Raw genomic sequence first — 27955 nt, forward strand, 5'->3', positions numbered from 1 at the left:
GGCTCCTCCCCGCGCAGGGCGGGCAGCCCGGGCGGACAGCCCCTCTCCAATGGCGGCAGCCAGCGGGCACTGGCGGTGGGTTTGGGACGGCGGGAGCGGCCTCGGCGGCGCGGGGAAGGTGGGTCCCGTCGTGCGAGCCGCTCCCGGCGCGGAGGGAGGCGTGCGAGGGCAGCCTGAGGAGGCACGGGGTGGCTGCTCTGCTCTCTCTCTGCTCTCTCTCTGCTCTGCTCTGCTCTCCTCTCCCGGCGGGGCTCTCCGGGACGGGCCCCACGGGGGGACACTGAGCCACCGCGCCCTGCGGGCTCCGAGGGCTGAGCCAGGTACGGCTGCCCTTGTAGCTCTTGGGTGTGAATGGTGTAACCCAAACCTCGTCAGGTTTGCTCTGTTGTTTGAGTTCCTGTGCCTGTTGAAACAAATGTGCTGTTCTGGTACGTTTATACTATGTTGGTGTGGCCTCATATTAAATACTGTGTCCAGTTTTGGGAACCGCAATGTAAGAAGGATATAAAGCTACTAGAGTGTCCAAAGGAGGGCAAGGAAGATGGTGAAGGACCTTGAGGGGAAGCTGTATATGGAGCAGCTGAGGTCACTTGGTCTGTTCAGCCTGGAAAAGAGGAGACTGAGGGGAGACCTCATTGTCTTCACGAGGAGGTCTTCAACATCCTCATGAGGGGAGGAGGAGGGGCAGGCACTGATCTCTTCTCTGTGGTGTCCAGTGACAGGACCCAAGGGAATGGCCTGAAGCTGTGTCAGGGGAGGTTTAGGTTGGATATTAGGAAAAGGTTCTTCACCCAGAGGGTGGTTGGGCACTGGAACAGGCTCCCCAGGGAAGTGGTCGTAACATCAAGCCTGACAGAGCTCAAGAAGCATTTGGACAACGTTCTCAGGTACACGTTGTGACTCTTGGAGATGGTCATGTGCGGGGCCAGGAGTTGGATTAGATGATGTTTTCAACTCAGAATATTCTGTGATTCTGACAGAATGGTGGTTTGTAAAGGAAATGGCCAGCTAGAGTAATCTGTGGGGACAATTACTAAATGAGCAGCCCCCCTCCACACCTCAGTGAGCGAGATCCCCTTGGGTGAGCTGGCCTGTACCACAGCAGGACCTTCCCTTCCGTCAGAGTTCTCACCTACCTGCATGGTGAATGTCCCTGGCTGCCCACAGACCTGCCTTGCACAATAGTGCTCTGACGCTGAGGGATAATTTTGGCTTCCTCATCAACTTTCAGGTCAGTTGGTTTTGTATTTGTACATCGACCTTCAGTAGCAGAAGTCAGATAACATTGGAAAACTATATGTTCCAGCTTCTCATAACAGGTACTAACCTACTTTTTGAGGTCTTATCACCAGGTCAGATATACTGAATTTTGCACTTGCAATCTTAATTTGAGGAACAGACTGCACACTGGAATAGATTGTTCAGAGAGGTTGTGGAGCCTCCCCCACTGCAGATACTCAGGAACTGACTGGACACAATCCTATGCCATGTGCTCTAGGATGGCCCTGCTCGAGCAGGGAGGTTGGACCAGGTGACCCACTGTGGTCCCTTACAACCTCACCCATTCTATAATTGTAGAGGCCACTTCCTCTTTTAGGAGGGCAAGATGAAAATCTGTTGCTCCGTGTTGTTGTTGAGGGAAGATGAGTAGTGTTTGTTAGTATGCCACTTGTCAGCTCAATGTAAGGATAGCTAAGCTAATTTTCACTAATGTTAAGGAATTTAATGTGTTCTTCTAAGGCTGAATCAGTAGCTGGGAGAAAATCTCATGGATTTATTTGTGTCAAGGACCATGAATTCTGCTATAGAATTATGTTGCATGATACACCAGTCAGGAAACAAATGTAATGTTATTTTGAGTAGCAGTTGATTTGCATGTCTCAGCTTCAGTTGTCAGTAGGTGTGGATAATACGTTTTGTCATTATCATGAGAAGTAAATGGAGAAGTAGTCTTCCATAAAATAGGGAAAATGAAATAGCAAGTTCTTTAACTCATTGCTCAGGAGACATTTTTCCAGGTTCTCCATCCTGCTGAGTCAATAACACTGAAGTCCAAACATGTTGGTGACAAAATTTCTTTCTGTCAAGTCAAACAAAAAATAAGTACTGCCCTTACTTCTGGTGGGACATAAGAGAGGGATATGAAGTGGGAATTTCCCAGTGAACTCAGAAGGCTGGTCTGTGAGTGTAAATTTTATGTGCTCTAAATAGATGTGCTGTGTTATAGTTCACACAGGAATTGAAGTTACCTTGAAAAGACTTGACATGTTTGACTGCTGAGAGTCCGAGTGTTTGGACTACAAGAACCATGATAGGTTTCAGTTTAAAGTAAGGGTCATCAACCTTCTGCCAGGTTCAGGTACCCTCCCAGCTGTGTTTCTGCAAAACTACGGCCTGATATAACTAGAAAGTTTAATAGAGAATTATGGGGCTTCTCCTTTGCTTTCCCTTTCTAATGGTCACCTTGTGGGAAAGTGCTGATGTAGGGATGTCCTTTGCACCCAGTTAATTTACAGCCAACAGCACGAAAATGAAACTGAAAGTTTTGTTAGCACTTCTGAGAAATGCTGATTGCTTACTATAATCTAGCTTTTCATACCCAGAGAAGAAACTAAGAGCATAAAAAGGGAGTGAAGAAAATGCACAGGTCAGAAGATTGACAAGGTCAATAGAGATAATGTTTGACCCCTGTTAGAGAAAAAACATTCTGTTACTTAGACTTGACACAGGCACTGACTATCAAGACACTGGTAGGCTTAGAACAGTGGGCAGAAATGTATGTGTCCAAGAACTTTTGCTGTGGAAAACTTGGAGGGGGAAATGAGAGAATCTAAAATTTGGGCTTTGGGACCCCACAAGAATATTTAAATACTTAAATTCACCTTGTGGATCCAGCTTGTTAAAGGTTTGAATACTTCTCAGTACACTCAGTTTCATTTTTATCTTTCACCGCAACCCAGGAGCTGTTAGGAGAACCAAGTAGTTATGCTGGGCAAAACAAGAAGATTCCCCTTCATGTTTGTTACTTCTTGCTTCTCTTCCTCTGTTTCACAGTTTCCTGGCAGTGCTTTTTACTGATTTGCAGGTGTTCCACTTGTGTGTTTATGCTTTACTACATTACTCTACAACATTTGGATTACTTTATGGAACTAGAAGCTTAAAGGTTTCAAGATAGCAAGAGTTATTGCATGGTTCTATTTCTTGAAAAGAGATAAGATTGCTATTTTAAGGTTGGGAAAAGTACATGAGCTTTTAAAGCAGATGAAAGTATTACTGATCAATAGCAAAGGTTGGCAGTGGAGAATGGAGCCCTCATTTTGGATTTCAATTCTTTTGCTTTGAGATACAGAGCTCAGAGCTAGAGTCACTGAAGTCTTAGCTCTTCTTATGAACTCAAGTATTGTACTACCGTACAAATTAATTATCTCATTTGTCTCCCCAACCATAAAGCAAAATAACGGTATTCACTCCTTACTAATGTTATGTGCCTAGACAACAGTTCATATAGTTTTTGAGGAGTGTAATACCATTCTGTAGACAAAAATGAAACTTTCTAGGCCTTCCCTTACTGTGGTCATTCTGTTGTGTTTATCTTTGATAGCATTAATATGAAGCTCTTGTACTTCCAAAACAGTGTAGAGATATTTAATATTAAAATAAGCATCATAGCAGGGCTGGGTGTTGATTTTGGAATATTGACTACTCCCAGTTAATTAATGAATTACATGCAACAAAACCAGAATCAAAGGCAGTGATGAGTACAGGATATATTAAAATTAAAATTGACTTGCAAACAGAAATTGATACTGATTTGACTATGTGTAATTGCTTCAGGAGAAATGAAGAGAAAATGGCAAGAAAGACTGAAGAAAGTGGAAGAACGAGCATCTCACTATGAAAGAAACCCTCTTCCTACGGTTTATAGACCAAGACTGTCCAAACCCTCTATGCCATCCTCTATTTGGAAAATATTTTCTCGACAGGCTGAAGCTTTTAATTATGTAAAAACCTGCAAAGAGGTATATTATATGTTAGGCAAATGTCTCTACTCTTTTATATACTTTCAAGATTGAACACCATTTAAAATTGCTGTGGGCAGTCTTTATCAGTTTGCAAGATCTTTTTCTTCCCAATCCTGAAACAGCAAGGTCATGTTGCACTGGTGGTATCTTTAAGAAGTGCTAGTTCTGTTCTAACATACAAGTTCATATGTGGTGTTAACTTCAAACAGTAGAAGTACTTTTTGGTAACATTGTAGTGATAAATTTGTTCTTCTCAAGATGAACAAGCTGTCAGGGTGGGCTGGAGAATGTGTAGGTAGTGAGAATTGAGTAGGAAGAAAGAGGAGGAAAAAATGAGGAAGAAAAAGATAAAGAAGAGGCAGAGACTAAATACAAACAATACAACTCTCCAGTGGCATCTGAGCAGCAGGTTCAGATGATTAGAAGTGATCAGCCAAGTAAATATTGTGTGAAAGGTATCCTCTGTTTTCAGTTTAATACTTTTCAAATTGATGGCTATTTTTAAATAAAGTATTGTGTTTTTCTCCACGCTGTTTCAGGTATTTAATCCTGGCAGCCTGTTTTCCAAAATGGGTTCTCATTGGCTTGGCAGTAGTTTTTTTTCTGTTTTCTTCTCAAATTTCCATTCTTGGTTCTAAACAACATAATGTCTGAAGAATATTTGCCATGAAGCTTGTACTGTCCTTCATGTCCATGAGGCTGCTCCTTTCAGGACATTGTTCCTCCTCCCTTCAGATGCACTTGCCACTGATCAGAAAAACCAAGAGTTTACAGAGAAAACAGTTTACATTAATGCACAGCAAAGAAAAGCTTCAAAGTTTTATCCATGTAACTGAAATCAGAATGATGTTCTAAATTAAAACTAGATGCTACTGAGCTTGGAAAAGGATAAGAGATCTGCTTATAGTTCTCTAGTATTTACTAGCCTTTAGTTGATGCCAAGTAGGAACTTCTGAAGATTTAAACTGGTTCTTTGAATAAAACTTCAATGTTTTTATTTAAAAAGGATGTTCATGTGTTTGCTTTGGAAAAGAACACACAGAATGGACAGAGATTTTACCTTGTGACAACGTATAAAGAGCTCTGGTTTTATTACACGTGAGTATTTGAGAAGGTATCCTGTATGTTACTAAAAGATAGTGCTATACTGGGTATCCTACCTAGTAAGAGCTGTCACTGGATAGGTATTCCGAGGAGCCAGCTTCTGCTCTGAGTAGCACAGAGCTGTAATGGTTGCCTGAGGTTTCATCTTGGCAATGGGAAAAGCTTTCATAAGGACAAAACAGTATATTCTATAGCAGGTTTCAACTTTCTTTTGAGTAGCAGGTTGCCACTATTTCCTGTGAATTAAGGACTCTGTCTGTTGAACTGAAATTTATTAGCAGTAGATTTGCTTTTGCTGTCAGCTTTCCTCAGGGGATCGTACCAACACGTGACAAAGCCATACTTCTCTGACTAGTCATACAGCAGTTTCAGTGGGCGTTAATGCAGATGTCTGGTACCTGATTTATGGGTTTGCATTTGCATGATGTAGTTCCAAGTATTGACAATTTGGTCATGTGCTGAACTTTTTCCCCCATTTGTTTCTTTTACAATAAAACATTTGGCTATGAAGTAAAAGAAATCGGAGTCAATTTTTATACAAAAAGCCTGATTTTTTTCTCAAATTGAAAATGAGATTATTTTAAAATTTAGTTTAAAAAACTCTATGTAGTTTCTTTGTTTGTGCTAAAGATATATGAGTGATAAGTTCTTTACTGTAGTTTTCATAGTTCCTTGAATTCTCAACAACATTTCTGTATGTATTGTAAGACTGGGGCAGGGTGGGGGGTATGGAGAGGAGAATACTTTACAAAATTAAATTCTACGCCAGACAAATAATCTTTGTTGATATTTGATGCTGATGTTACTTACACATTTTTCAAAGCATTATAGGGCTACTATATATAGTAGCCTATATATATGTAGTATACTATATATACTACATTTTTTAATATGGGTGGTTGATTGCAGAATCAAATATGTGGGACGTTGTTTGCAACTGATAAGCATGTTTATCACACTCATAATGTTTATCATGAGAGGTTGTGATTATTTTTTTTTCCTTAGCAAAGGTTACAAAACAAGTCTTATGCATTGCTATGAAGTAATTCCCGAAAAAGATGCTTGCAAACTTTATTTTGATTTGGAGTTTTACAAACCAGCGAATCCTGGTGCAGATGGCAAGAGTATGGTCATGAAGTTAATTGAGGTAAACTGGAGCAAAGTCATGTTGTAGATGAATTAGTTGTTAATTTAATATGAAACCAAAGTATTTACCACTTTATCTTGATTATGCTATAGTAAAATTAAAAGAATTGTAGACCCAGTGGGTATTTTTAATTAAGTAAAAATACTGTTTTAATTAAAGCAAGGGTTTAATCAAAGTGAGAGACAAAAAATATATTTGAGAGACAAAAATAAAGAATGATGGCTGTTGGACCTTTTTTATTCATGGTAGGTTTACTGACATGGTAAGTTTACTTTTGAAGATTGTTTTTTGTGCTCTGCCACTTCAAAGCTGTAAGGAATGTTTAGGTACTCTTTAAAGTGGCATCAGTAAAAGTTCCATTCATATATACCTCAGTTCATTCCCTTTGCCTGATGGTGCAGTCATAGGCATAGTCATAGTCAAGGCTTAGATGAATCCCTCCTGAAGGTTTCTTTAGATGACAGTTCATTGTAGTTTAGTTAAATTATGATGTAGAGAGCATCATGTGACTGCATTTACCAATTTGGTACTTAAATACCTTTGCTAATTATCAATTGTATTAATGAGCGCAGTTTCCATTTTATTGCAAACATTTTTGGAAAATGAGCTCTCTGCAAGTGCAATATGGCATTCATATGTTTTTAGAAGTATATCTTCTGTTTTAATAAAATCTCATCATGAGTGGATGTCTGTTTGTGAGACTTCTGTCACCTACATGTCTCTAGTTAGAAATGAACATAAGTAAGATTATTGAGGTCATTCCTTCATAAAGAGCCCTTAATTCAGAGAGAATCTGAAGGCATTTATCCATTATTATCTGAAATGTAGTGATTCCTCAGGTTAAGAAAAGGACTTTGGATTTGCTGAATGGGGGATCTGAGCTGCTAAAACTCAAAGCTTCCAGATCTTTAGGTTCTGAGTTCCAGTCCTAAATATGAGTAATCACTAGCTTAGCATATAGAAGATTTTTTTAGAGCTAATTTAGAGTGAAATAAGTTTTCTGCTTAGTTATTGTTCATGGAGTCATACCAATGAATTAGCTAAACCGTAACTCTGAATTGGCTCACCACTCCTTTATAGCATGACAGCCTCCATTTCCACTCCTGGTGAGCCTGCATTACCAACATTGTCACTGTGGGTGTGAACTGCTTTGTGGTGGAAAACAACCTGCAGGGTAAAGCCACCTAACTAGACTTTGACCTGTGAAACTCAAAGTCTCCTTAGCTTATCACTGTTAAAGTGTTAAGTGACTTGCATATTTAAGGAAACACAGTCTACATCAAACTTGGTTAAAATTTGATATGGGTTAGTTTGAATTAAATTAATTGTATGCTCAAAATGAGGGGACAAAAAAGACCTTGGAAAATATGTAGAATGTGAATTTGTGTTAGGTTTTATAGATACGACTACTAAAAATGCTAGAGTAGAATAACATAATTTGTGTTTATAATTTCAGCTTGTCAGCCAAAAATTAAAAGAACTTTATGATGTAAATTGCTCATCAAAAGATGTCTTGAACTTGGATTCCAGTACTGATGAAAAGTTTAGTCGGCACTTAATATTTCTACCCCAAAACACTGTATTTAAGGATAATACTCATGTTGGTAAGTGTGTTCTTTTCTCTTATACCTAGAAATAAAAGGTGAGGTTTTGACTTTGTACAGTGCCATCTCACATTTGACTGTTTATTTTAATGGAATTAATTATATGTGGAAACAAATATGTATTCCCAGCAGAAATTACTGTATATTTCATTAAGCCTTGTTTTTTCTCATCTTCTACTTTCTTTTCCTATGATTAGCATGTGTGTTTGCAGAAATGTAACTTTTTTTGTGCCTGTATGTTTTATTTACAAAAATACAGATTTCTATGAAACTGGCAAGTCTATGACGCCTTAATTTTCAGGTTAATGTCAGTCATAACAATTAAAGCTATTGTTATTTGCTCTAAATACAGTTAATTTCTGCTCAGCACAGGGTCAAAAAGGCAGGACAAAGATGATTTCAAGCCACCTGTGCATAAACATGATAAGGAGAAAGCTGAAAGCAATTTTAATTGTTGATGTAAGTTGGGATTTCTTGGATATGGCAACTCCAATACAGAGAATTGCCAGTTTAGGGTTGTTTTGACTAATTTGTGTGTTCCAGTAATCCTGTAATGAATTATGAGGATAATGATGATCTTGATGCTTGATATGCTGAGTCATTCTGCTGATATATAGCATGGAAAGAACAGTATTTCATATTCATTGATGTTCCCCAGGGAAGCTTCATCCAACAACTGCAGAATCATCCTTGCCAATATTCCTTCCACTTCATAGGTTTTTTTTCCCACATCTGTATTTATACTATTCTCTTGTTTTCTCCCTAGAACTAATTTGGCCTAAAACGAATGGTTTTTATTTGTCTGTCTTTGGTTACCATCTAGCAGAGCCTGGAGGTACAATGGGAGTTGAATTACAATACTGGGAGTTTGAAAAGTCATTATAAAATACTTTTGTGAAAGTGAAAGCAATGTGTTGTTGGAGTAAGCTTTGGTCAAGCTCTTACATCAGTAAATACACCATGAAGTTGCAAGTAAATGCTTCAATCATTCTGAAAGTGAAATTAGGGAAAGCAGTAGTGAGGGGGACAATCACAACCTTTTCAGAATCTTAAATCTGAGCTTGTTAATATTTAGGTTTTTTTTTTTTTAAGACGTTTAGTACAATTTCTTGTGAGGTGTTGTTTTCTCAGTTACTGACCAGAACCATTTTATACAGTGGGCAGGTTGAAAGATTTCTCTTTAAAAATCCAGAAGGGCTAAAAAGACCCTGAACTTCAACCACTTCCGTCTTGGTTGTTTTGAAAAATGTTTGCACAGGAACTCGGTCAGTTCTTTTTTGACTCATAGATGACATTACTTGCTTTTGGACTTTTTTGGTTGTTTTTAAGGTAACTTTGTGAGGACCATTTTGCAGCCTGCCATAAGATTAATGGAGAGTAAGGCTGCTGTGATTCCAACAGAAGAAGCAGGGCATGTTTTCCAGTGTTCTGCAGGAGTTGGATTAGATGGTTCTCTTCCAAACCTCACAGCTGTTGAAGATGCTTCTAAAGACTGGCCAGCCATTGCTCACAAAACAGAGGATGTGGAAATGTCACACCAGGGAGAAAATTTGGATTTTTCTTTCCTAATAGTAAATGATAAAGAAGGCAACAACCAACTTTTTGTGGATCTAGGTAAATATAAGTGTTTTTAAAGCTCTCTGGGATGCAACAAAGGTTAAGAATGAGATAGATGTTCCTTAATCTTTGATTACAAAGAGTAAGAACAGTGGTGTTCTTACCGTTGTCCCTATGGTGAGACTTCAAATACATGCTGAAACTGGGATCATTACTACATTTAATTATTTTATTCTGAAGTTTAAAGTAATTCTTGCCACACAATACTAATTTTGTTTTTCCCCTTAAGGGCTTAGTGCTCCCATTTGGATTAAAAGAGGATGGCATATATTGCATTTGTGTTATTTCAGTTGAATTAGAAGCTGCTTAATAATAGAACAAGTCTTAGAGGCATGGCTTTCTGTATTTTACATGTATGAATTGAGCTTTCTTTTCCTGTTTGGAATGGCAGTTGTTATGTTTCTATGATGGAATAATAGAAATTTGGGGTTGGGTATTTCATGGTGCAGCTGGGCTTAGCCTGTTCATGGTATTAGAGTGTTACAAAACTCAGGAGCACAACACCTGTAGTCAAACTAGAGTTTGAAAGTTCCAGCCTTTTTCAACTCCCTATCTGTTTTTGCTGCTTTTGCCTTGTGTCAGGGAAATGAAAGTAGCTTAGCCCGCTTTTGCACAGGACTTTACCTTGGGTTTTTTCCTCAGACTCTTCTGAAGAACCCCCATTCCTTCAAATTCTTCTCATGGAATTCAGGATCACTTTTATTGTGGGCCTCTTCAGTATGTCTGATCTACTGAAATGTAATCCCAAACTTGGCTACAGTAGGCTTCTCTGTTACTGAGTCAGAAAGATTACTTTCACTTAATGTTCAAAATTCTTTCAAGCATATTTGTGAATGGAAATTAAAAACAGTTTGTTACCTGTCTCACCTTTTGAGAATTTGATGTTAGTTCCCCAAAATTACCCATCCTCAATATTTATGTTATACGCATTACCTCAAAATTGGAAAGCTAAAGCTAAAATTGCTGAAATACTGAATTATATCATGAGGCTGCAGTGACAGAAAGCTTTGTGATGTTCATCTTGTATGGGCTCTGTAAGTCCTTTTCTCTTCATGAAAATCAAATGCAACCTGCAAATAAAACTCACCTTCTCAATCAATTATTAGATAGATTATTCAATGTTAAGATATATGTTCATTTTTTAGTTGTTTGTTTTTGAGATTGGAAATGAGACTGGATATATGCCTCAGAAAAGCTGTGAAGCAGTCTACAGAAAACAGAAAGGTTGATTAAGTTGTTCCTGGTTAAAATAACAGTGCAGCTTTTTGGGCTCAGTTGTATTTTGCGGAGATATTACGAAAGCACCAATTAGAATGATTAAAATGCCTGTGTAGAGATGTGGAGCACTTGTCTTAACTCTTCTGTAACATAAAAGTGTAAATGTGTGCGTGATCTTGTTTTGTTGCATTTCTTCTGTGGGATGTGAGCCAGGTAGTAACAGTTTCTGTCCATTCATTAGACTCTTAGCTGGGCCTAAGGAAGATTGTTTTATTTACAAGTGCTCAATATCTTAAATCCTAGCCAGCACTACTATGTTAAAAAATATCTGTTTTCCTGTAGGAGTTTATACAAGGAACAGAAATTTCCGGATGTATAAGTCATCAAAAGCAGGAAAAAATGTGATTCTGAAGATAGCAGAGGATAATAATTTTATCCCCAACTGTGAAAAGGATGTTTCCTTGGAAGAAGCATATTTTCTTTCCTCTTTAATCTGCAACATTGGGTAATTACTTAATTTTAGTCAAATTTACAATATTTTTAAATACATATTTTAATGATAATTCTCCTGCAGCAGTTACAGATAACTATTGTGAATGAGCAATTATTCCATTAACATTGTTACAGTGTAATTTAGGAGTTCCTAGTAGAATTTCTTGGTTTTGAAGAAAAATTTCTTGGGAGTCCTGTTCTTCTGTTAAACCTGCCTTCAAACATGATATGGCTTCTGAATTACGCCTCATTTCTCTATACACACTCAAAATGCCAAAACATAACCATTGTTAAGTTCGGTCAGCTTCTGTGTTGTTCTGGAAGCAAAGCTTACAGACTTCTAGTCAGTTAAACATGAGAAGTCTGAATATTTTTCAAAGTAGGATAAGAAATAAAAGGGATTTCTGTCCGTGTTTTCTTGCATACCGGATTTCCCATTTGGTACAGACACCTCCTTAGGTTGGGTACTCATACGGACAATCATCAAGGTTTCTGTATCTAATCTAAACCTCTGATATGTCATACCCTATCTCAAGAAGATCCTAACTATTGCTGTAGCAGAAAGAAGGTTAAAATGGTATCATATTTTTATTGAAAACATGTCTCTGTTCTGACTTCAGGTTTTATATCCTGAAATGTTCATTATCCAGAACTGATGCCAATAAACCATGTAGTGTATTCAGGTCATAGACATCAGCTGAATCTGCCATAAATATGGATGAGAAATTCTGCCGTCTTGAATTTAGGCTTCTGTGATCATCTGGCTTCCAGTTAGCAATATGGCAAGGAAAAGCAGTTCATTGTAGAGAAAAAAAAAAATGGAAACCTTTCAAAGGGTGTATTTGCATAAATACTACATCTAGAGCACATCCTGCTGTGGGAATGTGGACCAGCAGTCATTAAATGGCCGGGTCCTGGGACTTTGGCCAGGAACCAAATGTTGCTGTTGTGGATGAGGAACCCCCGTCCTGTGGTGGGAGTCAGGGAAACTGCCAAAGCCAGACGGAAAGTGCACCAGGGACAGGGAAAGGTGCACAGCAAATCGCGGGCTAAGCAAGATTGGCAGGGACCTCTGGAGGTCTCCTGGCCCACCCCTGAGCCCAGTGCTGTGTCATGTTGTGCCATCCTGTGGCATGTTACAGTGAGTTACGCTGTACTGTGTTATGCTGTAAGAATCATACATTTTCCTTTGCATTCTCTCCTTTCTTCAGAGCGAGTGATGATATAAAAGTTCTGTCATCTGGCTTTTCGGAGAAGGAGAGAAAAATGTCTGCTTTTTTAAACAGTAAAACTACCAGAGGAAGCAGAGGTACCTCAAGCCTTTTCTACTGCATAGAAAAAAAAATACTCTTAGCTTAGATATTCTGTGACTTGTACACCTGATAGCTTCTAGGAGGGTCCTTCTTAAGCTGCCTTTCTGCAGAAGGCAGAGCACATCTGCACTGAAGGATGCTCTGCAGCACCTGAATGCCACTGACCCTCCCCTCCTGTACCCACTGCTGTCTTGCTTTGTCTCAGCTCCCTCTGCACCTTGGGGGTGGGGGTAGTAGCCCTTTAAAGATCTACAAGAAACTAACAAGGAATTTATCCCTGGTTTTATTTAAGGGTGTGATGTGATTCAGGTACATTTTATGCCTATGGTCTATATAATGTGTGTTACAATGATGCATCACAGTGGCAAACCCTCTAACGGTGTGTGTTTGTGGCCTTTGGTTTAACAGATCCCATGGAAGGTTACCAGGGTTCACCATATCCAGAAATCGATAATTTTGTTCGTTCTTTGGTTAATAAAGATGGGCTGCAAGGAGGTAAAGAGGCCACCTTACTATTTACAAATTAGTCTACTGCAGCACTGTTTCTAAAGAATTTAAAGAATTAATTTTGTTTTTCCTCAGGGATACGACAGTGGAGTTACTTCTCTCTCAAAGAACTAATTATTTATGATATTTCTGGTTACCGTTGGTGTGAAAATATTGGAAGAGCTCACAAAAGTAACAACATAATGTATGTTCTTTAACTATTCAGTTTAAAACAGCTTTATTTATTTTCCTGTTCAACTGTTACTCTCAAAAAATGCTGAGAAAACTCTTATGAATAGAATCAGCAACTGTTACCATTTCTGCTGTCTTGCTCTGTGGGGATACAATGTTTCAATTACACCCCCCCCCCCCCCACCCAAAGAAACGATTTATCCTCCTCCAAGTTTACTTTGTGATAACTGGACCTTTATTTCTTATAGTTCTATGACATAATATTCATGGTATTTAAAATATGGGCCCAAAGATGCTAACATAAAATTCAGAGTATGTTAAAGCTATTAAGCAGTACTATGCTTTGATACTTCCCAGCTAGGAAGCTGAAAAATAAGAAAGCAAGCAGACCTCTTTTGAATTAATTTACAGTGCATCTGAAACTACATTCTTAGGTTATTAAAATGACTCTCTCATTTGAGCCGAGAACTGCCATTTTAGAATGGTAATTCCTGTAACATGAATCAAGATGAGTTTTGCTAGTGACTCTACAAGGCCTCAGATTTCCTCTAGTTTTAGCAAAATAAGTGATGGAAAGTCAGGTTTTTAGATTATGTTAGAATTACAGTATACAATTAGTATAAGTATTTTAACTTAAAAATAATTTTATGTAAGATTTAAAACCACTGAAACATAAGGAATGTGTTTTTGTGTGTTTTTTATTCAAAAAACCCCACACCTAGATGAACTTGCTGTTTCTCAAGTGAGTTGCTTGAAGTTTGGTATTTCTAAAACACAGCTGAAAAAGCTGGGTGGCCTAATCAGCTGACAGAAAATAGTGATTTTATTTGGCTTTTATAATGCAATCATCTGTAACAGCAGCAGCAACAAAGTCTTATCTTACAGATAAGTCCCATATGCTAATCTTAATTTGATGTAATGAAGCTTAACGTAATGAAGTTGACTAAATTTCACTTTCAGATGTTAGTCTTAAAAATTATTTCTTTTAACTTAAGAAACCTGAAGTTTACTAAAAATCATACAAAACAAGTGTGGAGTAAGTCTGCCAAGAGTATGAAAGCAATGTGCATAGCTGAGGACAAACAAAACCTGTTCATTTAGAGTTTCCTACTGTATGAATTCACTTCATTTATGACTGTTACTAAAAAACTAAATAATTTCATTCTTAGGATTCTGGTAGATCTAAAGAATGAAGTCTGGTATCAAAAGTGTCACGATCCTGTCTGCAGAGAACAAAACTTCAAATCACAAAGTAAGTAGCCTGTGATCTCAATTATATTTAATACTTTTTCTAATGTTAACTTTAATTAATGCCTTTTATTTGATTTAGGTTTTCCATTACCGCCTGGGATATGCCTCCCATCTCTTTTCAAAGAGGTACGTTTTTGTCCTATTGAGATGCTCAAGCTCTTGTGAGTATCTGGAAGTCCTTGGATATTCCCACTAACATCCCACTCTGCTGGGAGAGCTCCACTCACTGTTACAGTGATACAGAAGAGGTCCCCAGAGCAGCTGTGCTGGTGTAGTAGCTCCATATATTCATTTTTAAGTTCTCCAGCAGTGCTAAGTTACTGGAATTGCCTAACTTCACCTGGGACTAAAGACTTTCTTCTGTTCTGATGTGAACAGCAGTTCCCAACTTCTAAGCCACAAGGCCGCTCCAGGTGCAGAACAGACAAACTGCCCAAGTCTAGCTCTGCTGTGCATGTCTGACTTCATGCTGGGCAAGGTAAAATAGAACTGGTTCTGGAACACGTGAGTCAGCCAGAGTCAAATATAAGTCAGTGACCCTCACTTCTGAAATTCATTTATCTCCATTTTAGTGTATTAAAACAGCACATTTCCCCAAACAGAATATTTCAACTGACCTGATGCTGCACATAGACTCTACACCCTGAACATACGAGTTTTTGCACTGCTTAGGCAATAAGAATTGGAATTTTTGCAACATTTAAATTTAAATTTACAGCTCTAAATGTCACACAGCAGAATGGCATGTGAAGCTCTCTCAGGCAGCTCATCAATAGCTATTAGTGTTGTTTCATAGAAAGTGTCATTTAACTATTTTCAGGTCCTGACAGTATTTTTGAACAGACACTGAAGTTGGTCTTAATCTTGTATTATTTTATGAAGCTGTATTCAAGAGGCTACTTGTATGGTGCTAGACAAACAACATCCTTATTTTGTTATGCATGTTCTACTCCTATTAAAATAGGCTTCCACAGGTTAATGTGGGTATCCATGAACATGCTGGAAAATCTTGTCCTGTTGGCCAGCTTTCTGCAGTATCCATTCTGTGTGACAGCACAAGCTTCACACTTGCAGAGCAGTTAAAGGTATGAAGAGTATTTTCATATGAAGTAAGTAGTGTTCTTGTTTCTCAAAGGAAGAAGAGTCCACGCGCATGGATGACAGGGGCCACACAGAAGGAAAAGTAAATCCACATTCTAATGCGTCAGACTTGTCAAAAAGCTCAGTAGCTCCAGAGAACAGCTGGCCTCAAGACCTCCTGTTGTCAGACAGCGAGTGGGAAAACACAAGCGATGATGCCTGTTTCCTAGAAGCTGCTGAAGACGTGGAACTAGCTGAAGCTGCAGATGATAGTCTGAATTATGCCATGGAAGAAATCTCGGATGAAGTTCTTTTGGAAGCTTTAAGGAGAGAAGATACCTACACTAAAGAAGGCAGCTGAGCCCAGGCCTGGCCAGCAATGAATGACACTTGTGTGTCATGTGCTGATGTGAAAGGTCCTGGGGGGTAGTTCACAAGCACCACTCTAGAGCTGTAAGACAAAGAATGGAGTGCCTGGGTGAACTTCAATAGGCATGAGGAGATCATGGAAGATTACATGGGGGCTGAAGAGCATTGGACTAAGAAAATAAACGTCATGAATGCTGCTCCAAGCTTAGCACTTTTAACGCTCTTTGCGGTACAGTTTCTGTTTTGTTAGTTGTATGTCCAAGTTTTATTGAGAAGCCAACAAAACAGACTTCTTCATTTCCATAAACAGGATGAAATAATATATTTCAAATGCAGATTTAATAAAAAGATTTGTCTATTTATCTTTGTTCAACTAAAGTCTGTGTTCTCTTTACGAATATATTCAAGATTAATAGCACAAGATTAACACCCAACATTGTTCAGAGTACAGAAAAGTTTTATTACATGTACTGGGATTGCTATTTCCTTTCATTGATATTCTGAGACTATATGACAGTAGAAAGATACAATCTTAAGTAATTGACTTCTTTTAAAGACTGAAACAAAATAAGAGTAACAATGATTAAACAAGTCTTAAAAAGACACTTAATTTTTCTTTGATCTCTGCTCTTTTTGTACAGCCAGAGCCTCTTCCAGTTTCATATTGATATTCTCAAAGTGCCTTTCTGCTCCTAGAATTCTCCGAGACTCCACCAGAAGTGCAGGGAGGCTGGAAGTTCCATACTGTTGATAAGGAAATAAAATTGCAAGGCAATGTTTTTAACTCTTGGAAAGATCACTTACATATCAGTATTTATTCCTCCTCCATCTAAAGTGGTGCAACATGACTTTTAAAAGTGAACAGCCAAAATCAGAGCGTCTTCTGAAATTGAGGATATCCCTTACATGTGGCAGGTGTGTAAGCCTTATCCACAGAAAATACCATGCCAGGTCCTGGGTACAATGGGAATGAGTTCTAAGGCTACATGAGAAGTTACTCTGGTCACAAAATCCAGCACTGTTCTTAGCATTAAATATCTTACATGGAAGTGCCAGAGCTTTCCCTGCTTTTGAACAATAACAACAGAAAAAATTTATTACTTCTGTCTCACTGTTAATCTTCAACTTCTATAAAAAAGTTACAACTAAGGACAACTGTTGCATTTCTATGTCCTTTGCATTCCTGGACCCCGAGAGCAAGGCAGCAGAATCCTCTCTGAAATACTTCATCTTCTAACATGAGACCAAAAAAACGAGTGAGATGCTACAGTACAGTTCAGCAGTGATTCTCAAGTTGCTTCCACAAAGACAATTAACAAAATATTGCTACTTAAGAGATGTTAAATACATTTCATAAATTAAAATAAAAACACTAATAAAACTGAAACACATGCAGAGTATGTACTTACTACCACTTTTGCTTTTGGGTTTTCTTCTCTATAATCCAAACAGTCTTGCTGTAGCTCCTTTAAATCAGTAATTAATTCAATTGTTTGCCTCAAGGAAGATTTCCTTTCCTGTACCTCAGCATATTCTCTTTGTAGTTGTGTCAGTTGTGGTTCAGCTCTGAAAAAAGATCAAGACTTTGATGCTTGCATCTGCATATTTATTTCATTAATAACTATGACCCTATTTCCTCTGAAGGAGTTCTTAAAGGTTGGTCAGAGATACAAAACACAGGTACTATAGGGTAGTGTTTAACTAGAACAAGCATATTACTTAAACAGGGGCGTGAGTCCAAATCCACCAGAAAGACCCAAACCTCTCTTTTGAGTCTGACAGTGTAGCCACTCCTTCTTAAGCATGTGAGTTTTTCTAGTGTAGTTTCTTAAATACAAGGTGTTCTGCTTCTGCACACCCCTGCCTGCAAGCTCAGTTGCTCAAGCTATGCTGAAGCCTATTCAGGATCTACAACCTACCTACACCTCTGCTAAATAAGCTGGAGTGCTCGATCCTTTGAAGCAGCACTCCAAAAACTGAGCACCAACAGTGATTTTCATCCAACAGGGTTGCAGAAAAAAAGGTTTCTTAACATGATCAAAGGATTAAAACACAACATCTAAAAAAGTGTAGGCAGCTTTCAGTCTGTGAGGGGGCTCAAACCATTTTGAGGGATGACTTCAAATAGTTCTCTGGGCAAAGTTTGTCAACAGTACTACAAAGAAAAATGCCTCTCATGGCTATAGAGAAAAGGTTTTTATGCTGTTTTTGTGGATCCAAGTCCACGGTTCCCTACAGAGTTACCTTACAGGGTGTATGTTAAATGCAGCTTCAGTATAAAGCTTGTCACTAGCAACCCGAGGGATTTGGGGAAGTCTAATGGTTCTTCCAAAGAACATAATTCCTGTGGTGTGTATCTAAATGACACTTAAGATTAATGCCAAGTTAGAGAAGGGGAATTGTGTGGGCACAGGAGAAGGAAGCAAACCATGTACTAACCATGTACCCCTGCCAAACTGCAGAGGCGAAATACAATCTCCCACCTCAAAACCAAAAAAGTCCTCTAATTAACTTTGTAAATTTATGATCCAGCACCTTTGCAATTCAAATCATAACACTGGTGTTCTCCCAATGAACATATGGCATGAAACACCCTCCAGTAACTAATTAGCTAAGAGAACTTGCAAGAATGACCATCTAGGCAACTGAAGTATGTAAAGGAGAGGTTCTCATGAGCTTTTATAAAAACAAAAAGCAAGACAGCAGTAGTTTCATCAAAATAAAAGGAAAGAACAGAAAAAGTTACTTTCCCTTCCGAGTTACAAGATATCAGACTCCTTAAGTTCTTCAGGCTATTATTGTTGATCATTAGAAACACACCCAATTAGCTCTTCTCTGAGTTGCACCAGTTGCTGGCTTTTCTTTTTGATGTTTATTATTGCCTGAAACAAACAGTGAACAAAGTCTGTGAAACAGTTACTAAAACTTCAAAGGCAAACAACTCAAATTTCATTGCCTTTTTTTTATCTGAGGTTTTATACAGATTCTCATGGTGGAAGATTCTAAGATACCAGACCTGATAAACTGCCATATTTTTAAACACTTTAAAGCTGTTTAAAATGTCAAACTCTAATCTCCATCCAAAATTTCTCTCAAGAAACACTGGATTTACAACCATACAAAAGGAGTTTGTGACATTTTGATTTCAAATATTATCAACTCTAGGAGGTTTTAGTTTTAAAAATGCAAATTAATACAAATGTATGTTCAGGATGATTGGCATAACTAAGTAAGCTTTCTTTGCTAAAACATACAGTTAAAAAAAAAAAACCACCCAAAACTGATCATAAAATTAAATTTAGCAACCAAAAATTTTATCGAATGCTAGGAGTGTATTAAGATTTTCATTTTACATGCAGAGCAGCTTACCCTATCACCTCAAGTCAAGAAGACTTTAGCATATTAACTGCTACTTCTCAGGATAAGCTTTATGTTGACTTTATTTGTTAAAGCTATTTTGTCATTGAAAATTTTGCAGAAGATGTTAATTTGGGCAAAAATCCAGACAGTGCCTAAGCTGCTCTTAAATCTCTCCTCTGTAGGGCATTCACCTCTCCCTGATGAAACCACTGCAGTGTTTTTCTTCCCTTACACTAGTGCCTCCTCCTGTCAACATTCCTGCTGCATTTTCAGTGAATTACTGCTTACTCTGAATGAAGAGAGGAACTGTCTTCCTCTGAACAAAGACTCTGCATCTATTTAGGGAATGCAATTGCCTGAGACTTCCCTTCTTTAAATTAAGCAATCCAATTCTATCCTCACAGGTTGCTATCTTTGCTACTCTCCTAAATTTTATATTCATTTATGTTTCTTTAAGGTTAGCTCCCATGATTTAACTGGCTCTCCAGAGGCCTCACCATTATTCATTAAAAAAACCCAAACCAAAAAGCCAAAAGAGTAATTGACATGGGTAGGTCTTACCCATCCCAATGTGCATTCCTTCTTTTTACACCGTACAGCAGAATACATATGGAGTTTGCAATCCACCACATTTACTCAGAGCTTTTCCAAAAAACCTCTGGTGGTTCCCTAACCTCTATTTGTGCAGTTGATTCTGAGTACAGCACACCTTTTTTGCCAATTATTTTATTTCTTCCAGTCAAGTTCTTGACATTCCAATGCCCACAACGGTATGCCGTACAATATAGTGATATGTATGTATTTACCTTAGCATTCTTTTTCTTCATGTTCTTTAATTCCTGGACTCCTGCTATCTACAGAGAAGAAGAATTACAGATTGACTATGGATCTTGAGTTCATCACTGTCCTCCTAAAAACATGGCTGCAAGAATTACTTTGGAATAACATAAAAAGCTATTTAAAAAGCCAACCCTGGTTCAAAGGGACATCACCGGTTGTGTATTGGTTCTTTCCTCTCTCCTCATGCCAGAGGAAAACTGTTGCACAAAAGGAGTTAGTCCAAGTAATACTCCTTGTACCAATTACTGTAATACTACCTACCTTAATTTTTCTGTATCTTTATATGGATGTATAAATCTGGTAATTCTAACACTTGTTACTTCTAATGAACCACTCAGAACTATAGCTTTAATACTTGCCCATTGTACTTGGCACAACTCCTGCAAAGTTCTGAGTTCATTTTACTCATCATAATCATCTTAACCTTTGCAGCCCATAAGCTTATCACAGCATCACAGGATGGCTCAGGTTGTAAGGGACCACAATGGGTCTTCTGGTCCAACCTCCCTGCTGGAGCAGGGTCATCCTAGAGCACATGGCACAGGATTGTGTCCAGATGGTTCTGGAATATCTTAGTTATGTTCAAAATGTTAATTTAAAAAAGCATGATTTTCCCTGGACTATGTTAGAGGCCTTACTCAGAATTCACTGAGACAGCACAAAAATGAAATCATCAACCTTTTAAAACCCTAGTCGTCCATGAGCTTTTAAACAGTGTCTGACATAGCTGTATGCTCATTTAAATTACGCAGTTCACCTGTTTTACTACATAATGATTTAGATATGACAAACACTTCAGGATTAGTGGATGCTTCCCTATTCTCAGAAGGTGACAATTTTGCAAAGTACTTGCATGACAGCAGTGTTGTGTCTAGAGGCAATTCTTGTGAAGGCCTGCACAGAGGCAGCCAATCATAACCTGCACACAACAAATTGTGTTTTCATGTCACTTATACTGACAAGAGATTGGAAACTTTTACAGCTTGTAAAATGAATGTGTAAAGGGCAATATAAAACCATAGGTACTTTGACCACAAAATTGATTTTATTTCTGTTGTACTTACAAGATCAGTGATTTGGTCCTTGAAAGCAGAAGAGAAGTCACTGATAGCCTTTCTGCAAATGTCTGATTCAATGCTTTGTCTGGAGAAGTCAGAGGGACAAAACACAACCCATTTGGTTTAGTAAAGGGGAAATCTCATCCAAAATCCTTCCTTTGAGTAACAAACCCCAAAGGTAAGCAGCTAGACAACTGCAGATCTTTCATATACTAGCAATAGCTTCATTTCTACCTTGAAAAGTATCACCTGAGATATGCTGTTCATGTTTGGAAAAATATCAAATCCTGGAGACCATGTCAAGATCACATGTGATAAAACATTTTTATCATAGAAACTTAATAATCATTACCATCAGAACGTAACCATGCAATACTGATTCCCTGAAGGACAGCCCATTAGCAAAAACACAGGGATTTCTTTTTAAAACTTTGAATATCCAGTCATGGGAAAGCAGAATATTTACCTGTAATTTGCTGCTATCTTCTCAACTTTGGCCAGAACAACATCCAGTTCTGTAATATCTCCAGCAGATCTCTTCAGGTCTTTGGGACACCAAACCTGTAGAGAATGTGGGCTATCCACTGGAACAGCAGAATAAACATAAGCATTGCACAATTCAGGTACACACTGTAAAACAAGAGAAGAACTCTTGTGCCCACCATCAAAATAACCATCTAAAAGTTATAAATATTTTAACATGAAATTTGGGAAGAGGGATATGTAAATTATTTCATCTGTCTTTGGCTGAGCAACTATGATAGATTTATCTGGGAACACCTTAGAACTGGGATGATCAATGATATGTAACTTAATTCTTATTCTTTATTGATTCAAGCAAGCCCAGGAACACATCAGTAAACTAAGTAATACACTACACAGTGCACCATAAACATGATTTTTTGTGTTAAAAAACTATTAGCCTGAATTTGCAACTTGCATTACTCAAAGACTCATGAGCTTTTATATTTGTATACATTCTTCTATTAACACCATGTATGCTTCAAAAACCCACTCTACACAAATACATTTCTTTAAACTTTGCAATAGTATTATTAACCAATTCCACTAGAAGTTAAACCATGTTTCTTCACACACTCCCCAATGTAAATCTAGTACTAAAACATGATCAGGTTCTGTTCAAAGGAAGCAAGATGGCACAAGAGAGTTTTTCCCTATTAAAAAATGCTACTGTCGTGAAGCTCCCTGTCTCAAAGGTCTTTACAGTGACAGCTGCACCTGCAGTGCAGGCAGGGACACTCCAAGTTCTACCCCACAGCTGCTGCTCCAGGCTTCCGCACCAAGGAATGTACTGACACCTCCTACAGCTTCACAGCTGTGGTTTCCAGGCTTCCCTCCAAAGGGAACCAGGCTGCCTTACAGGTATAACGCACACCTATACTTTACCCCTCCAGGGAAGGAATAGGCAAATCCAGGGATGCAAACCATGGGGACCAAATGGGGGTCCATACCAACACTGAAACTAAAACTTCCCATTTCTAGAAGCACTAACTATGTTGCTACATTCCAGAAATGAACACTGTCAAAAAACTTTGATCTTGAATGAAGAAAAGCTATATGGAAGTTCTGAAAAGTCTACTTTACCAGAAGGATCTGATGTGTTCTCCTCTGAAGGCTGCTTCTTTTTTGTCTGGAATTGAGTAGTATTCAGAGTCTTCTGCAGTATGAAAAGCAGATTAACTTCCAGAATAAACCCTAGGTTTACTCATCTAAACACCTGAGAGATGGCAATTAGGCAGAATACAGAAGGCATTTCCTGACTGAAGCATCAGTAACCTATCCTTCAGCCTGCTTCACCAGTCCCAGCCCAGTGGTCACCCTGCTGCGGGACAGCAGCTGCCTCACTGCACTGGCCACCGACCTGTCAGCCACTGGCCCTGCAGCAGGGCTGGAGACATCCTAAGGAGCTGAAGGACCCTCAGTTCCACACAGTCATTGCCCAGGATTAACATTTCTCTGATCACCAGTGCTTGCTCACCTTCCTTCTCACCTGCGTTCTGTCCCAACCCTTTCTCTACTTTGACTGCTTTGTGACACCAACAGCACTTCTGCAAGAGTGCTGCAGGCATCCAGCCTACTGATGAAAGACTCTGTACTGAGTGTACAATCCCAATAAATGTCAATACATAAAAAACTCTTGTTCCAACTGCTGCACATCTGCTTTTATCATAGGTTACTTTCTTGAGCCTGCAGACAGTTGTCTCCCCTGTATGTCTGGCACCTAAGTGGGCCAAAAGCATTTTACACTAATTGTGGAGTAAGTGTGGCGAAACACTCATTCAAAACTGAATGGCTTTTCATTCTAACACATATTCAAAATTAATTTTATCAATATTATTTTTCCCATAAGTCTGTTTTGCTTCAATACCAAACAAGTACAAAGGATTCCTATTGCATCTAGTCTGCCATTCCTTGAGAACATATATTTTAGGTACGAAGAATATATTTGAAAAAAGGAAAGAACATAGTCCCAAATGAGCAAGACAATAGGCTACAGGACCCAGGAGCACCTGGCTATTATATTCCTTGTTGATAGGACGACTTGTAGCTTTAAGCATTTCACTTGGCCATCCCACAGGAACACTCTGAGGATTGATTATTTTGGATACAATTCAGTACTAAGGCAGTACTAAGAAACAAACGGAAGGTCCTCCTCTCCCCCCCCCCCCTTAACCCAGGCATGGAATGAAGTGAACTAAAATTAAATTGACTGATAATACTCATGCAACTTTTTCTGTACCATAGCCTCCTTAAGGGGTTCCACTCCAGCATCAGCCGTGTTGAATTTCCGAACATCACCACTGGAAGGCTTTGAGTGACGCCGTTTTTTACTGGGAGAAGAAAAACACACACTACTACCCTCTGAGAAAGAATGATCTTCAACCATATGCACACCAAAACCTTGTGTTTTGGGGAGCATTCTGTACAGCTATGTCTCATACGAGTTCTATTAAAGTAAATTTGATTTAACAGATGAGAAATATACTAAAATTTGAATTAAAATATTTTTTAAATAATTTTCTTTGTTCCATATAATTTAACTAGAACGTTTTTCCCTTTTAAACTAAAAATCTAGAGATTAAATTAAATGCTGACAATTTTATTTTTTTTCCACCAGACCTTCTGTCTGCATTTTGCCTTTGTGGTGCCGAAACACAACTGAGTGATGCGTTTTGTGACTGTTCCTCTCCATAAGCATCCACAGCAGTACTGTGCAAAGGGTGATCTATAAAGAACAGAAAATAAACCACATGAACACCTCTCCCATCTGTTAAGGAAAAGAGCACTGCCTGCCATTAAGAATTTAGTTAGAATATTTGTGGTTTGCTAACTAACAAAAAGGAAGTTCTCGTTACAAGTATTATTTGAGGATTATGAAAAAATATACAGTGAAAAGTTTCATAGTTTCTGTACCCATTCACCTGCTATTTCTTTACAAACCCAAACCAAAGGTAGCTCAGCATGTATTCATGGCATAGAGCAAGCAAAATGCTTGGTACAGTTTGTTTCAAGTCTCTCTTTGCTATGGCAGATGTAAAACTTCTACACATTTAAATAACTACTTTCTTTTTTTTTTAATATAAATTTTAAGCTGCTTTAGTGGATGCTATAAGAAGGCAATTATTGCTGCTAAAGAATATTTCTAAGTGTAGAATTCTTGAAGGTAGCTACCAAAATAGATTAGAACCCTCAGAAATTCAAGGTTTTAGCATGTCTTCCATAGTACAAATTTCTCTTTTCAAGCCAAAACACTTTTGTGTTAGTTTACATTACTGTCAGAGGGAACTCTTTTTATAGTCTACATACATAACACAGAAATAAGGAAAAGTGTTTTTCATTTTGCAGCCTTGCCTTATAAACAACCCTTTTGCTTAATTGTTTTTTATAACTCATTTTCAATGCTGTTCCTAGTAGCCACATTTATATTTCCACAATTTTCTCAGAGTAATAACTATTACAGTTGAGAAACAGCTCTTAACATTTTCTCTACAGCTTCTAATTACACTGGTTTTCAAAAAACCCCAAACATATATATACAGATAGATATAAGAGGACTCCACACAGGAGCATCTACTCCATCTAAATTGATTCTCTTCCTGTGTATTGAGGCTTCATTACACAAGTCCAATACAAAGCATGGAAGTGGTTTTAATCCTTCACCAAAAATTGTACAGTTTGATGTTATTTTTTTAAGTAACATTGAAAATGGCAGGATGACATCCCTGAGAATGTCCAAGTTTGCTGCCATGAATACTCGTACAATGGCAAAAATGTCACTTCATAATTTGTGTAATTTAATACAGAATAAGTTAAGATATTGAACTTTGGTTTTTAACGGTAAGTTCTTACACAACTGCAATATTATAATATGTGAAATTCTACCATTCAGACTATAAAGGTGGAATAGCCAGTATTCTTCCACTAACTTTTATTTGCACATACTACAGCATTATTCTTGTTACTTCCTAAATTATGGAAAATAACACAAAGTCCCGTCTGTCTCTCCTATCCATTACTTTCTCTTGCAAAGAACCAAAACCTTTTCCTAGGTAAGCACTGAAGTATTTTGCCCATGTGGTTGGTTGTGAAAAGCATACCTTAAATGACATTCAAGTTAATACTAACCAAAGGAATCATCAAGCTCCTCAAGTTGATTTGTTCCTGCTACCTTCAATATCCTTGAGACATCTGGTTCCTCAAGAGGAACCGATTTCCAACGAAGACTGGAGTTGGCTTTGTGCTCCTGGACGGGTATGAAGTTAAGAACCAGTTTATCCAGCTTTTCTGAGTGTACAACAGCTTAAACATGACAATGACTTTCAAGAACATTTGACTAGAAGTACATTTAACCAGAACCATATTGACTCCTGAGCTATGGCATAACGATTTGAAGCACATTTTTTCCTCAGGCTATGGGCTTTTTCCCCTATGAGAAGTGATGGTATAAAACATGTATATTCTGCTATTTGATATTGTATTCTACTGCAAGCTTTGTCTTATTTCATAAAAGTGTACAAGCCTAGAAATCTTATAACACTCTAATACTTGCTTTCTAAGATCTGTAGTCTTTTTCTTTTCAGGCTTGAAAATATTTCTTCTTTCATTCTATATGACATAAATTTTCATCCTTGTCCAATTCAATTACTTGCACTTTAAGAAACTGAAAAGCTATAGTGTAACTTCTTATACAAAAGTGGGATTTATAAATCAAGGATTAGAGAGACACTTCTGTAAAGCAGAAGGGTAAGTGAGAATGACACTAGTTTACAAAACAGTTGTGTGCCATTCACACCACGTGTGAGTGACTTTCCTCACTAATTTCTGTGCATACCTCTAGGGTGAATTATAACCAGAAAAGACCGACTTCTGAAGCTTTTAAATTTTACCAGTGCTTAGCATTGCCCCAGCATTTCTGTTATGGTACCAAATATACACATCAACTACTTTCCCTATAAATCTTCTTTTATGAGACTGTTTTTAAACTTTCGCCTTTTAAACTTTTGTCAATGGTCCATTTTGTACCACTCCTAAATGGAAAAAAGAAAACCCCACGCCAGCACCCCAAGCCGGCCCCAGCAGGGACTGCACAGCAGTTGCCAGTGCAAAGCAAGCCTTGCATTAAGCCCCGTGCATCCACCTCCAGAGACAATGCCCTGACTGCACACTAGCACAACACGGAGTCACAGAGTATCCTGCACTGGAAGGGACCCACAAGGATCATCAAGGCCCTGCAAAGGACACCCCAAGAGTCACACCATGTGCCCGAGAGCATTGTCCAAACAATCCTTGAACTTCGTCAGGCTGGTGCTGTGACCACTTCCCTGGGGAGCCTGTTCCAGTGCCCAGCCACCCTCTGGGTGAAGAGCCGTTCTCTAATATCCAACCTAAACCTCCCCGGCACAGCTTTCATGCCGCTTCCTTTGGTCCTGTCACTGGTCACCAGACAGAGGAGATCAGTGTCTGCACCTGCAATTCCCCTGGTGAGGAAGCTGAGACCACGATGAGGTCTCCCCTCAGTCTCCAGCCGAACAGACCAAGTGACCTCAGCCACTCCTCACACGACTTCCCCTCAAGGCCTTTCACCGCCTTCCTTGCTCTCCTTTGAACGCTCTCTACAAAAACAAAACACTGGCTATTTGAAGGCTGCCCAACCTAGCAAAACCTACCTTTAGCTTAGAGCTGGTATGACTCTTCTTTATTTTCTTCTTTGAGGACATTTCACTGTTTATTATATGCTGCTGAATACAAAACCGAGGATAAAGTCAGTGAAAATTTGTCCCCGATACAAAATCAGCTTGCTGTGTGTGTACCTGGGAGAGAACGGGAAATCTTCGTTACTTCAAACTATTCTTTGTTACTTCAAGCTATTACGCTCAGCTCACTTCAAAAGCAGTAAAACTCACTTCCTTCGCCGAGACCGATGTAGAGGTTATATATTTATGTACGGATGGAGGGCTGCACATAGCACGTATCAGCGAGCCGGGCACACGAAAAAGACAAAGCGCGACGCTGCAGCTCCCGCCTGCACCCTCGCTCCGCTGGCGCAGCTCCTCTCCCGCGGGAGCCCCGGGCCGCCCGCCCGGCCCCTCAGGGCAGCCTCCCGCGCCTTTGGAAGCGCGCGCGCCGCCGGCGGGAAGGAAGGGGAGGCGCGGGGCGGAGCCGCCGGGCCGGAAAGGGAAGCGGGAGAGCGCCGGGAGAGCGCCGCCCCGGCCGGAGGCAATGCAGTGTTCGGAGGAATTTATAATTACTCTGATTAGAAAAGCAAACCACAAAAACTTCC

At 38.9% G+C, this 27955-nt stretch overlaps 2 protein-coding genes across 5 annotated transcripts; one reads left to right on the forward strand and one right to left on the reverse strand.

Annotated features, from left to right (window-relative positions):
• Positions 1 to 29: 29 nt before the first annotated feature.
• PRIMPOL (primase and DNA directed polymerase) lies at positions 30 to 16257 on the forward strand. 3 transcript variants are annotated; one of them, XM_039550800.1, is made up of 13 exons: positions 30 to 118; positions 3835 to 4019; positions 5029 to 5120; positions 6132 to 6273; positions 7730 to 7877; positions 9207 to 9491; positions 11055 to 11217; positions 12416 to 12513; positions 12926 to 13012; positions 13100 to 13208; positions 14365 to 14447; positions 14526 to 14572; positions 15582 to 16257. In XM_039550800.1, exons 2-13 carry the CDS (start codon positions 3840 to 3842, stop codon positions 15885 to 15887), a joined length of 1740 nt encoding a protein of 579 aa, XP_039406734.1. In that variant the 5' UTR covers positions 30 to 118; positions 3835 to 3839; the 3' UTR covers positions 15888 to 16257. The 3 variants fall into 3 exon arrangements, with proteins under 3 accessions (XP_039406734.1, XP_010399824.2, XP_010399825.2); XM_010401522.4 differs by lacking the exon at positions 30 to 118 and adding an exon at positions 153 to 320; XM_010401523.2 differs by lacking the exons at positions 30 to 118; positions 3835 to 4019 and having other exon boundaries at positions 5035 to 5120; positions 6137 to 6273.
• CENPU (centromere protein U) lies at positions 13408 to 27836 on the reverse strand. Of its 2 annotated transcripts, none has more exons than XM_019287041.2 (12): positions 27579 to 27836; positions 27342 to 27485; positions 25801 to 25918; positions 24295 to 24400; positions 23915 to 24005; positions 22759 to 22831; positions 21620 to 21737; positions 21160 to 21238; positions 20062 to 20109; positions 18716 to 18777; positions 17305 to 17461; positions 13408 to 15977 (listed from the first exon to the last, which is right to left on the reverse strand). In XM_019287041.2, exons 2-12 carry the CDS (start codon positions 27390 to 27392, stop codon positions 15972 to 15974), a joined length of 909 nt encoding a protein of 302 aa, XP_019142586.1. In that variant the 5' UTR covers positions 27393 to 27485; positions 27579 to 27836; the 3' UTR covers positions 13408 to 15971. The 2 variants fall into 2 exon arrangements, with proteins under 2 accessions (XP_019142586.1, XP_010399822.1); XM_010401520.3 differs by lacking the exon at positions 13408 to 15977 and adding an exon at positions 16332 to 16639 and having other exon boundaries at positions 27579 to 27835.
• Between the last annotated feature and the right edge of the window lie 119 nt (positions 27837 to 27955).

This window comes from Corvus cornix, chromosome 4 (genome assembly GCF_000738735.6).
Source record: "Corvus cornix cornix isolate S_Up_H32 chromosome 4, ASM73873v5, whole genome shotgun sequence".
NCBI lineage: Eukaryota > Metazoa > Chordata > Aves > Passeriformes > Corvidae > Corvus > Corvus cornix.